This window comes from Poecilia reticulata, linkage group LG10 (assembly GCF_000633615.1).
Source record: "Poecilia reticulata strain Guanapo linkage group LG10, Guppy_female_1.0+MT, whole genome shotgun sequence".
In the NCBI taxonomy this organism is placed as follows: Eukaryota; Metazoa; Chordata; class Actinopteri; order Cyprinodontiformes; family Poeciliidae; genus Poecilia; species Poecilia reticulata.
The window spans coordinates 5,945,446-5,958,649 of NC_024340.1; the positions used below are offsets into that span (position 1 = coordinate 5,945,446).

Genomic DNA, 13,204 nt, shown 5'->3' on the forward strand with positions numbered 1-13,204 from the left:
ACTTCCCCATTCACTCAGTGCGTTATAGTTCCACATCGCTTAGGATTTGTTGCTGCGCGTTTGCGCAGTGTGAAGGAAAGAGGAGACCAGCTGCACAGGCAGGCTGCGAAATGAGATGCAGGTGATCGGTATCGGCAACAAGAGCCATTGATCGCCGATCACCGATCATGCACTTTTTCACGAAAATCGGCCGATTATGATCGGTGACCGATCGATCGGCACACCTCTAGTAACATATAATGCGCCTGAATTTTCACCAAACTAATAACCAGAACCGCACTGCATTCTGGGGATGTATGCAGAGGAAAGTCTTTAGCTGCTCAACCTCTCGCAGCAAGCTAAGCTAGGTTGGTGGCTTCAACTAACTTGCTCACTCCTTGGTTACCTAGCAACAACCTGTTGAGTAACTTGACCAGTGCCTCATAACTGCTTAAAAATGAACAACAACCGCATGAAGAGAAAACTGTGGATAAAGTTTTACAGTACTTCAGATATTTAAAACAAACAAATAAATATGGAGGATAAACGAGTGAACCTGGCTTGAGACCGGCAGTGAGTTTAACATCCTTCGCCACGACGTTCTCCTGTGATTGGACGGTGAGGCTGATGCAGAACATCTCGTTGGTGAGTGCAGGAGGCTGGTGGCTGAGCTGGACACAGATCCTGGGAACTCTGGAGATGATCCTGGACACAAGCAGACAGCAGCAGGTCAGTTCACAGCCAGCTCACCGTGCTGCAGCAAGCCGAAGTCAGGACATTACATGGTGCTGTGCTGCAGCGTCAAACTGTCCCAGTCTAGTTCCTGGCGTGTCTCGTTGCCCCGCCCCCATCGCCGTGATGATCTGCTGGTCTGCAGGGCCTCCTGGGTGGAGGCAGCGTCTCCGCCGGCGCCTCTCCAGCTCAGGAACACACAGCGGCCACTGTCGCTGCCTAGCATCATTTCTATACCCATCATCTGCACACACACAATCAGTCACAGCTCCTGCTACAGCTTCCCTCTCTGTCAGACACATGCATAATACACACTCATACTTACAAGCATCAGCTTACCTCCACTTTCTTACCCACATCTTCAGTTTTAGCCACAAAGCTGAAGTTGTAGCATCTGGGTTTCCCTGGTAACAGCGTCATGCTGTCCTGACCCGATGATTCCACCACACACCATTGGTTGTATTCCTGTGGATGAAACCAGACTGACTCTAACTGTTTGCATCAGTAGGAAGTCTCACTCTGTCTGTATTCAGGTAAAGTGTTACATTTAAAGTAGGGGTGAACTTTAAAGTTAACCATTAAATATTGTAATATACAGCGTAGAAAAAACAAAGAGCCCACTGCACGGAAGCCCATTGAAAATCTCCTGGTTATTCCACCAAATACTGATTTCTGAACTCTTCCTAAGTTGAAACATTAGTGTTGTTGTTTCTAAATGAACATGAACTTGTTTTCTTTGCATTATTTGAGGTCTGAAAGCACTGCATCTCTTCCGTTATGTTGACCGTGTCTCATTTTCTGCAAATACATACTACATTTTTGCTTGTAATTCCGGAGGCATGTTGTCAGTAGTTCATAGAATAAAACAACAATGTTCATTTTACTCAAACATATATCTATAAAAAGTAAAATCAGAGAAACTGATTACTTTAAGTGGTCTCTTAAGAGTTGTATACAATGGTAATTTGTGTGAACATACAAACATTTGTGTGTTACACCTGAATTTCCCCAGTGTGGAACAATAAAAGGCTGTTTATATTCTATTCTCAGAGCTCAGTGTGGAGTACAGTGACTATACAGTATACATTTCTTTACTTAAATAACCAAAATGAGCTTTCTTCAGAGTGTGGAGGGCACCTGGTTGCTGAGGCTGACGGTGAGCTTGCTGAATGACACAGGGTGCGGACAGTCAGCTCTGAGAAACACCTGCAGCTGGATGGGCTGGTCCACATGGAAGCAGGGTGACTGGAACCGGGCTTTGCATTGGACTGATATGAGAGAAAGAAAATTAACACGTGAAATACAGAGCTTCCTTATATGTTGCTTATAGAGAAACTGAGTTTTACAGCGGCTCAAACATATTCATAACTCTTAAAACTAGGGTTGATGATTCTGAACCAAACCGAAACCTACTGGTCTTTTTCCTTTTAATTCCAACAAGCTCCACTGTTGTACTTATTGTTTCAGGTTCTATGATAAAACTGGACTAGAGTTTTTGGTCCGTTGCCTCTCATTTAAAAAATTTAAATTCTGAAGTTCCCAACGAGTTTAGGTTTGGCTTTGAAGACAAGCAGCTGTAACATCCCTGTTTAATTTTAAGCAGCTGCTGGAAATAAACGGCTGTGTGTGTTCACTAACTGAATGGGATGTAGTCCTGCATTTCCACCATCAGCTCATTGGATCCAGACAAAGCCATGCGGTCGGTCCACAGTGACCTGGCAGCACCAACTGAAGATTGATCACATTCAGACTCAGCCTCTGGAACGTCGTTCTGCAAACAGGACACAATATGAACACCCGGTGCATTGTTGGCTAGGTTATTTTAAAGGAGCAGTGTTTACATTTTCCAAGCATATAGTGCCATTTTATAGCAAAATAAAGTAACTGTTACTTTCAATTAAAAATAAATAAAAGTATTATGTATATCAAGTAAGACTGAAAATAAATTTTACTTCCTGATTTAACACCTTGAAATTGGGCCTCTGTCTCTTTAAAAATTGCTGCTCTATCTGAAACTCTGCCTTCAAGAAGTCATCACAACTATTAACCCTTTAACAACATTAAATCAGTGTTGCACTGAGAAGTGTCTTCTATATTGAGCATAGCAAGTGTTTGCTAATTGCTGCTGTCTAGTCTGAAGGGGTTGTGTGGGGGAGTCGCTCTGAGAAGGAGCTGTGCTTTGAAGGCGGCACTTGTTCAAGTTTTGCTGAACAAGTTAGAATAGCTGAATGGTTGCCATGGAGATTAAATGACTTCTCAAACATGCATGAAAGAATCAAGGCAACACTCAAGGTATGTTTTTGATGAGGAAATTATATTATAACATGATCTAAAGCAGTGTTTTTCAACCTTTTTTGAGTCAAGGTACATTATTTTAATTGAAAAAATCTCGGGGCACACCACCAACCAAAAATGTAAACAAAAATACTCTAGACGCCTATATTACATATATAGTCATTCTTATCAAAGTCTCTTGAATAGGGGGGGTTGAGGGGAGATGGAAGCTGCTCTCGGTTTTCCATTAGGACCCAGCAGAGGGCGGCGTCCTAATAAATCTGCTGTAAGGATGCAGCACTCCGTCTCCAAAGCCGAACCATGGTTTCGTTCACACCGAGCTTAAATGCAGCGGCTCTATTTGCCTCCTGTAGTGCCAGATCGACAGCCCTCAACTTAAAAGCTGCATGATATGAGTTTGAAAACATTTATCCGTCGTGACTGCTGCTAGCATGTGGTTGTTCTAAATGAAAATTAGCACGTTCTTCTTTTGATTTACAATTTTGACTTCTAAAGATTCACTTCCTGCTAGAGAGCCCCCTGGTGGTTGAAGAAAAATCCACAGAAAAGCTGCATCGGGCTACAATCCGCATGGTTCAAAGCTTAGGAAAAAAGTAGCAGCTTATAGTCCGGAAAATACGGTACCGTAGGTGAAATTGAATAATTTCCACGGCACACCTGACGATCACTCACGGCACACCAGTGTGCCGCGGAACAGTGGTTGAAAAACACTGATCTAAAGGCCCCAATATACTCGGGCGTACTGTGTGCATTCCATGAACTGTGCGGACGGTTGGGTCTTCATACTCGAGTGTACTGATTACCTGAAATTCTCTTGTGACAAATTCCTTCATTTCGCACAATCCTAATGAGGATTAGCAAGTTTGATTAACTATTTGGGCGCCTATTTGGGCGCCTAGCTCTGTTTCTTCTCCATCTGAGAAGCTTTAACTCACCTCTCAGTGCGGGACAGAGAAAGGCAGTGACATGTCGGTTCATCCGGCAAAGACAGTGAACCGCAGCAATGCAGCTTCCTACTGCCGGCAGAGGAGCAGCAGGAGGCTGTGCTGGCTTTAGCTGTAATCAGGGATCCATTCAATTAGCTTTGTTTATTATGTTCCGAAACCACAATTGTGATCGGTGTAACAATTTGTGCAGTAATCAAAACTGAGCACATATCCGATCATTATTCCTTGCCGTTGTTGGGAGAGAAAAAAAAAAAAAGTCAGACTCAACTTATCGGACCACCTCTCTGCTCCGCTGCTGATGAAGAAATCTGGGACGATGTCTTGTTTTTTGTTCTTATAATTCTACATAATTCACCATGTCAATATTTGCGTGAATATATAAAGCCTGTTGCTGTTAAGTATTTTCGCTTACATGTCTATCATGTCCCCATGACAACTTTATGTTGACTTTTATCATGTTGATCTCAACTTTGAAACAATATGAACTCACGTAACCTTGGTTATATGAGTTACAGTTATAGTTATCAACCTTATCAGCCCGGTGTCACATAAAAACCAGTTCGATGAGAACACCGATTCCATCAGGCAGTTTACTGTGCGACACCGTGTACGCGTACCCGATCAAAAAATCTATCCTTGTGCGGACATGTCCGGCGGACGTCCACTTTGAGCCTGCGTGGAATCCACGCGGATTCCACGGACTGATGTACCCCCGAGTATATTGGGGCCTTAAAGCTCACAAAAGTTGATTTTACATGATCCTGCCTCTTTAATAGAGGAAGTTCTTTTCTAACCCTTTGGTCTTACCGTTAAAACTTTAAAGAGATTCTTCTCTATCCTGGATTTCTGCTCCTCTTTCAGGGTAGAAGCTGAAGGAACGAAACAGAAGTAGTTAAACTTAGATCCAGTTGTGAGTTTCAGTAAAACCCTCCAGTCTAATCTGTAAGGGTGATTTGGGGTCCTGGTACCTCTGCCCAGCAGCTCCATGCAGTAGATGACGTAGTCTTTGACACTGGCCATCAGATAAGCACAGTGCAGAGCTGTGGTCAATATGGCCGTCAGCAGAGGCCACCAACGCTCTGTGCGATAGTCACACATCACGTAGTCCAGCAGCCTGACCAAACACAAACACAGAGCATGTAGCATGTAGCAGCAGCTCCCTGACAAGCTGACAGTGGAACACGTGCAGCACAGGGCTCACTTTAAGGCTTTGGTGTAGTCTTTAGCATGGTAGTATTCCTCTCCCATCTGCACCACTGCAAACGAGAAAAAAAACTAACGCTTAGACACAAGAGGGTCAACAGGAGTCATGATGTCAGTAAGTACAGATGCACCAATTTAAAAAATTTGGGCTGATATCAAAAACCAATATCAACATTGCTGTTATGACTGATGAACAATATTTACGACATGATTCATATTTTAAGGTTGCACCCAATGATTATTTTAGTTATTAAATACTATGAATTAATAATATGAATTATTCGGATGATTGAATGAGTAATCAGATAAAAAAAAATTGGCACATTTTGCAGATAAATTTATAAAATATTAGAAATATTAGAATAATATTAGAAATACATTCAAATATGCAAATAATTCAAATTTTTTTACTCAAGAAAGCACACATTTTATTGCCTAAAATGCAATAACAACATTATTTTAGAGAATGTTTCAGCAGTTACAGCAAATGATGAATCTGCAGCTAAATAATTCTGTTCTGTTTACAGAATTTGACCCTGGTGAAGCTAAAAATGCCACATGAAGAGATCTAAGTAGAACAGATTTACAGAAAAAGATTTTTTTTWAAATGCAAACTATGGATTTTTTTGCATATTTTTGGCTTTATTACTACTCTAAGAATGTTGTTCTTAGATGTGTTTGAGTCTGTTTGCTTCGTCAGCAATTAATCGATTCCTGAATTAGTTGACGATTATTTCAATAATCGATTGGTCATAATTAATTGTTACAACACTAATATATTTCGCTAACGTTTCGATGCCTTGAAAAACACAAGTATACTTCTGACTTCACTACTGCTTCTCTGCTTCCCCACAATCCTTTGTTGCATCGCTACCACTATCACATGACCAACCTCCATCCTTCCCTCTCCAGAAACAAACGGCAACAAGATGGAAATAAATATTGCTTGTTCATATCAGCTCTGTTTTATCAGACCGATACGTTAAAAAATGACTAGTAAAGTTTGATACTGACGTCACTGCTGATATACTGTGCTGTTAGGAACACTGAATGGAGAAGAGGCGAACACTTACTCAGGTGACTCTTCATTCGAGGGCACTTGTACTTCTTAAATTGGGCCACAGCGTTACTGAGAAGTGCTATTATCAGCTCCTGTGAAGGCAGACACAAACACAGTGGGTTTTACTTCAGCAGAGCGTAGCAGCAGGTGGTATTCACAACCGTTCTTTACATCAGTTGTGGTTGTTTTGAGACCAGGACTAAGCTTCAGAACACATGCTGCAGGAGATCTAAAGGATGATGCTCACCATCATTCACTGGGTTTTTACAGCCACTAAAAGTTTTTCCATCAGCTTCTGCTTATTTATTATGCTTTCAGAAAGTGTTTTGAACTTCAGCAGTTCTCAGCAAAAAGATTTGGCTTACAGCATTCACATTGCATTTTAGCAGGAAATGTTGTTTATAGTTCTATACTGAGATAGATATACATATGTAGTAAAAGGAAATAACATGTTTTAAATTCTTCTGTCTCACACATGCAGGAGTTTTGACTCAAATAATTTCACTTCACTTATGTTTCATAAATAATGTCTATGGATTCAGAAGCATTTTTTTGGAACCTATTAACTAGATGGAGTTGTGACTATGATGAAGCTTCCATAAAGTCAGATGGGAGTTTCCTTACAGAGTGTGGGACATCTCTCTCCTTAATCTGCAGAGCCAGGATCCCCAGCTTCTCCTTCTCTGGATCTGTTGGATCAATACCTAGAAATCACAACAATGGTGTGAGTTCAGAAGGCCTTTCATTCAAACCCTGTGTTAGCTTCTTAATCAGGTGGAGAACTTTACTTTAAATTGTTTTTTATTGGCTGAGGACTTTCAAAGTGATCTGTAGCAACAACTTTCAAAATTTTCATTTCAGAAATACTTTATTCATCCCAAAGATAAATGAATGCTGTTCCAACTCTCATCATCCAAATATGCTGATGATGTTAGACTAAAAGTCTCCATGTGTGTGTGTGCGCAGGACATGTTGTGAGCACATTTTAGATTTAGTGATGCTGCTTTATAGTCCAGATCTGATCCAGGTCTAGTTTAGTGGTTCAGGTTAAAAAATGAAAAACATACTCTGGTGTCCTTGTCTCCAAGGTCTCTGTCCATAGAAGTCCAGTCCTCCACTCTGGGTGTCGAGGGGATCTGGGGAAGGATAGGTCGTCCCCGCCTGCAGAAACCAACAGTGAAACCCTCAGATCAAATGTGTCCAAACGTTTTGCCCTGGGGGCCAAAACTGGATAAATTAAACTACAGGCATATTTAAGGCGTATTTACATATTTTCTTTAAATTAACACTTTGGACACTCCTCCCTAGGTGGACTTAGTCAATACATATATACTTAGTCAACTAATACTTTTTATGTGTATTGCCCTTTCATCCACACAAAAACTCAATTTAATATAAATAAAAAAAATTATTTATAAAAACTCTGAACAAAGAGGAAATTCTATTTGTGTTTGCGTGCCTAAATGGGAAAATTGAGTCTTACGGTTCAGTGCATTACAGTCTGGAACAAATAATGCGACAATATATCCACGTACTTGCGTTGACATGATTTCTAGACCACACGGATCCACAGGTTTAACTGGCGCCATATTTAGCTCGTGTCAGAAAGTTGTGGTTGTTTTGAAGCATTCTGATTGGCTGACAGGTTTTAGTTATGCCCTACACTGTCCCCTATATGTGTGGCATGTTTATAACAACACTCATGAATGGATTTGTGCGGGTTCATGAGGATGAAAACCTTTGGAAATCAATTTGGTGTGCATGATGTTATTTTTTAGAATGGTGTATGTGGAGAATATATTTGTATTTGAAAACACACAGCTAGGTGTGTACAGGGTGGTATGTGTCTGACCTGACAGAACTGCTGGGCCATCTGCTTCCTGTCCTGGCTGTAACAAGCGGCCTGCTGGTAGTAGAAACCCGGGTTCTGAGTCTGGATGGCGGTCAGTCCCAACTTTATGGCCTCATCGAACAACTCGCCAAAAGACTGGAACCTGGTGGAGAGCAAAACGCTGTCTGAGGCCTGATGCACAGCCTGCACATTTTTACAGCACCGTCTGGCTTCAGCCCTCATCGGGTCTTTGACTCTGATACCAGCCAGTGGTTCACTCTCCCACAGCCCCTTTCTGACCTCATTAAGGCTCACACACACACACGAGCGCACACACACACACAGAATCAAGTAGGGCTTTCCGATACGCATCTATGACAGAAATACACAAGTTGTATTGTTTCCTATTAGAATATGTATGACACACTGCAAAAACACAAAATCTTACCAAGTATTTTTGGTCTAATTTCTACTGCAAATATCTTAGTACACTTGAAATAAGCGTAAACTAACTTGCAAGACACTTTTTAGCAGGATATATTAGGAGCTTGTTTTAGGCTCTTGCACTTGCACCAACACTGAGTCACCTGGTGCCTCAGGCACTAAGTTTGTTCCAATAAGCAAGAAATCCATTAATCATATGATAAATAAAAAAGCAACTATTGTTCACTGTGTACATCCACTCCCATTTGCACATGAAAAACACTTCAACGACATATTTTCCAGATATAGTTCTAAGCTTGCAGGAAACAGTCATTTGTTGACAGATTCTAAAATGGGCCGAATACATCCTGAGATGTGCAAAAGCGTGATATGTTATTAATCATCTAACTAACACTCCTAACTAGTGTACAGGTTTCCCTCTCCTGATGGTGCCCTAGCTTTCATGGTGATGTGTTTAAGCGCAGCGTGTGCATCTCACTGTTTTGACATCCATGCAGAGTGCTCGAAGGCCAGCTCAGCACAGCCGATCTTCTTCTTACACAGGTCAATGTGCTTCCTGAACTGAGCTATGGCGTCCAGAGGAGTGTTGTGCTGGAAACACAGGCGGCAGATCTGCAGAGGTCACACACACACACACACACACACACACACACACACACACACACACACACACACACACACACACACACACACACACACACACACACACACACATGAAACCAATCATCAAACTGAACCAATCCACCAAGTCTAATGATGCATCTGGACTCAGAGGAGCAGGACTGGACCTTGTAGTTGATGAATCCTGCCATGGTCTTGATCTCCAGCATGTTGGTCTCATGCGCTCTGAGCTCATGCACCAGGCTGTAAGCAGCTCTGTAGTACCTGCAGCCACAGAGATAAAAGGGTCCTAGAACTAGAGCTGTGTTCTCAGCAGCTCTAGGTCACAGCAGTGTTTCATGATTATCTTAGATAAGTCTTGTTTCCTCCTTCATTTAAAAGGGTTTAAATGTCATGAGTTAGACTTACTTGAGAGCGTTCTGGGTGTCCTGCTTCAGTTCACTGAGGAAAGCCATTTTAAACTGATGTCTAACAAACAGCAGCTGCCATGAGCAACGCCAGGGGGAAACACACACCGGAGGAGAGAGGAGCATTATATGTGCATGATGACACACTCAACAAGGTTCACTTTACTGATTTAAAAAACAAAAAGAAAACATGTTTCATTTTCTGTCTACTACATTACTGTGACAGTTTATCCTGAGTTTGTCCACATTAGACCAGTTCAAGCAATTCATGTTCGTTTTAAAGCATTAAATACTATTCACTGTGAAAAATGTCATATCTGTACAGTAGGCTGACTTTACTGACAACTGTAAGGAAAGAAGGGAAGGAATGAAAGATGTAGAGGAGGATGGAGCATTTTGATAACAAAGGGAATCAAGTTTATAAACATCAATATTTCCCCCTACTTTTATTTTCTTCAGACCTGAAAACTAACAACCCTCCCCCCTCTCCTTGGCAGGTCTGTGGTTGTAACATGGCAGAGCGGGGAGTCAGGTGCCAGGTCTACCTGGTGGGTGGTCTTGTTGAGGAACTCCTTATGGGATTTGACCCGACGGATCTCTGTGTAGTAGTAGGTCTGAGCGTGCTCATAGAAGGCATTTTCCAACCTTAGAGATGACACCAACAGACAGGAAGCTGAGCTCACACTCGAGCCAATCAGACCCACCCAGCTGCAGGCGCTTCCTTACCTTATGATGTAGCCCACCAGGTGGTCGGTGTGAGGCAGGACAAACAGGCTCTTCCCAGACAGGTCGCAGGAGCTACACAGAGCTGAGGCTCTCTCTGACGCCACCAGGTCCTCTCCTGTCAACACACGCATGATTCAGACAGGAACCACATGGAATGCTGGGAAAATACAAAGGTAATCAGCTTCAGACATACACAATACAGCCACTTCCCAACCATGCACTACATTCTGCTGGGTTTCTACATGAGAACCCAATCAATACATGCACCTATAAAAAAGGGTGAAAAAACTTCAAAGGGTGTGATTACTTTTGTAAGACATTGTGTTTTACCTGGAGGCAGAGGAGTTTTCTTTTGGATTAAAACCACCGCCACTTTGGTGTTTCTGCCCTGCAGACTGGTCCTACAGCCAAACAGAACCAGTTCCAGTTCGGTTAAAACCCGCTTTGCTAGCCACACAGCTAAGCTAACTCATACTGCATGTTGGCGTGGATCAGACAGTGCTACTGTAACCTGAGCACATTAATAACCACGCCTCCCCACCTGACAATTTCCACTTTAGTCGCGCATTCCGACTGCTTCTCCTTCCACTGCGGGTCGTCCCAGTCCAGCTCGTAGAACAGAACCACAAGGGCAGGGACCAGGTTCAGGTGTTTGTTCATCCAGCCGGTCTTCACGATGCCTTTTGGGATGTACCACTCATACGACGTTCGCTGGGCACAAACACAAAATATTCAACTAAAAAGAAAAAAAAATGTTGTTCGTTTCTTTTGGCCGTTTTTAAACGTTGGTGCAGTATTCAGTGGGTGTTAAAGTACTGCTAGTGATGTAGAAAGTTCATATATAGAGATGTAGTTATATTGAGATGTTCGAGCCAATTCAATTCAGAAATTCTTTATTATTCAAAGGTAAACTGAATGTTGCCGTAACTTGTTTTAGCCAAGTATTTTAGAGTCATTATGGATGGTGAAGTTGTGGGAAGGAAAGATCTACAGTAGTAGTCAGTCTTGCAACAGATATGAAGAGGTTTCTGACTGATTGTTGCTAACATGCTAACAGCTAAATATCTGTGTAGCACATTAACATATCTTGGATGACTCCATCAGTTGGTATAGATCAGGTACTATTTGAATTTTTGAGATGCTGTTCAGCTACTCCAAGTTGTAAAAACAGTAGTTCGTTGCCAAGGTTACTCATCATAGCAACCACTGAAAAGTAAGACTATCAGCAAAATTCCTTCCAGCTGCACAACGTCCAGAACCAAAGGGAATAATTGTACAAACAGCAACTTCTCCACCCAAAGACTGATGAACAAATTCTAGAAAAAGAACTAATCAGAACTAACATTAAGAGAGCTACTCCAACATGCTCCCACCATTAAATATATCTGCTTAAATCTATCTTCCTGAAAGCATGTCACTAATCTAACCTTGGTCAAAAGCTTCCTGATCAGAGGTCAGAAAGGTTGGCTCCTCTGTATTTCACTGAGCACATCTCTGAAGCCGCTGCTCACCTTAGTGCGGCATTTGGGATACTCATGATCTCCTGGGAGAACCTTGAAAGAGATGGGGACTCTGTCAGCACGCCGGTTGGCACAGAAAGCATCCCAGATGGCTCGATGCACCGCGTTGTATACCACATCCAGACCGGTTAGCGCTACGAAAGCCATAGGCCGGCAGCATAGCTCTGGGGGAAGCTCCCACTGGGATCCTGCCATCACGATGGTTCAGCAGACAGACCTGATGAGAAGCAACACATCATTACAGGAAGGCTGACACTCTTTAGGATTCTGACCACCCACCAGGTCATGTCTGCATGTCTGTTTGCTAACTGGCAATAGTCACCCCACTGTTACCAACTCAGCAACTTTCTTACAATATTTAACAGAATTTCAGAAAAAACAAAAACAAAATGCAATCAGTGCAACCCTAGTTACATTTGTTATTACTGGATAAACTTTTGAGAATTTCAGATAATAGCATACACATAATCAAAGTATCAGGCATTACATCTTTTTTATCAATCTTATATTTTGATCCAACAAACCCATGCTTGATGTAATAACTGGTTTCTTCATAAAGAAACAGAATATGTTCAACTATATAGTGTGGATTTTAGATAATACAGATAATCCAATCGTGCAGAAGAGCAAATCTTAAGGCGAAAGCGGAACTAAGAAGATAACCGGGCTAGGCTAACACGTAGCGTTTGGTCAGTCTGTATAAGACAAAAAATCCTTATCCTAAACGTGATCAAGAAGGTTTGGAGTAGAATACCTCAGTGACATCTCTTTAGGCGACTTGCTGACAGCAGCGCAGCAGGCTCAGGCTGCACTTAATGGACTGAAAGCTAGGAGCTAGCTAGCTACTGCTGGGCGAGGCCACTGAGCCTCAACGCACTTCTAACCGGAACTGTCCGGTTCTGCTATTGGTTAATTCCTCTTCTGCTCATCAGCGCACAGCTCATCACTAACCTGTCAACCTAAACTAATCTGAAAAAACCAGCTATTCTAGCCGGCAGCGACAACAACAACAAACTCCAGAGCTAGTTAGCCTCCTCCGGTTAATTATTACTTCCGGTTCAACTTCTCAAAATAAAAGGGACAAATTGTACAAGTTTAGACAAAATATTAAAAAATAAGGACAGCTGTCTTATCGCTGCTTTGCACAAATATCCAAACTTTATGCTAATATAATACTTATTTAATTTTAGAATTTAAATTCCTCTAGCCTTGTTGGTCCGTGTAATTTCAAGCGGTTCGTTTTTTCGTTTGAAATGAAAGATAAGAAAACGGAAATAGACTCGTTTTTATGGAGAACCATGCTATGGAGAGCCATTTCAGCAAATATATATATATATATAGGTCGTCCTGGAGGGTGCATGGGAGTTCGCCCAACCAGTCTACATGTGTTTTGTGGACTTGGAGAAGGCGTTCGACCATGTCCCTCGGGGGGCCCTGTG

At 42.1% G+C, this 13,204-nt stretch overlaps 1 protein-coding gene and 1 long non-coding RNA gene across 2 annotated transcripts in view; one reads left to right on the forward strand and one right to left on the reverse strand.

Annotated features, from left to right (window-relative positions):
* The window catches only part of trappc11 (trafficking protein particle complex subunit 11), a 20,128-nt gene extending 7,305 nt beyond the window's left edge, over window positions 1-12,823 (reverse strand). The window contains exons 1-21 of the mRNA XM_008419741.2: window positions 12,520-12,823; window positions 11,757-11,982; window positions 10,787-10,956; window positions 10,576-10,646; window positions 10,246-10,360; window positions 10,065-10,164; window positions 9,521-9,594; window positions 9,280-9,376; window positions 8,970-9,103; window positions 8,069-8,210; window positions 7,284-7,377; window positions 6,841-6,920; window positions 6,230-6,308; window positions 5,155-5,209; window positions 4,922-5,067; window positions 4,761-4,822; window positions 2,350-2,482; window positions 1,849-1,979; window positions 1,051-1,176; window positions 762-955; window positions 536-684 (exon numbers count right to left, since the gene is read on the reverse strand). Coding sequence (XP_008417963.1) covers window positions 536-684; window positions 762-955; window positions 1,051-1,176; window positions 1,849-1,979; window positions 2,350-2,482; window positions 4,761-4,822; window positions 4,922-5,067; window positions 5,155-5,209; window positions 6,230-6,308; window positions 6,841-6,920; window positions 7,284-7,377; window positions 8,069-8,210; window positions 8,970-9,103; window positions 9,280-9,376; window positions 9,521-9,594; window positions 10,065-10,164; window positions 10,246-10,360; window positions 10,576-10,646; window positions 10,787-10,956; window positions 11,757-11,960 — 2,356 coding nt within the window. The 5' untranslated portion in view covers window positions 11,961-11,982; window positions 12,520-12,823. The remainder of the gene's footprint in view (window positions 1-535; window positions 685-761; window positions 956-1,050; window positions 1,177-1,848; window positions 1,980-2,349; window positions 2,483-4,760; window positions 4,823-4,921; window positions 5,068-5,154; window positions 5,210-6,229; window positions 6,309-6,840; window positions 6,921-7,283; window positions 7,378-8,068; window positions 8,211-8,969; window positions 9,104-9,279; window positions 9,377-9,520; window positions 9,595-10,064; window positions 10,165-10,245; window positions 10,361-10,575; window positions 10,647-10,786; window positions 10,957-11,756; window positions 11,983-12,519) is intronic.
* LOC103470990 (uncharacterized) overlaps window positions 10,332-13,204 on the forward strand; it is a 7,321-nt gene continuing 4,448 nt past the window's right edge. The window contains exon 1 of the long non-coding RNA XR_534567.1: window positions 10,332-10,418. This is a non-coding gene — a long non-coding RNA (uncharacterized LOC103470990). The remainder of the gene's footprint in view (window positions 10,419-13,204) is intronic.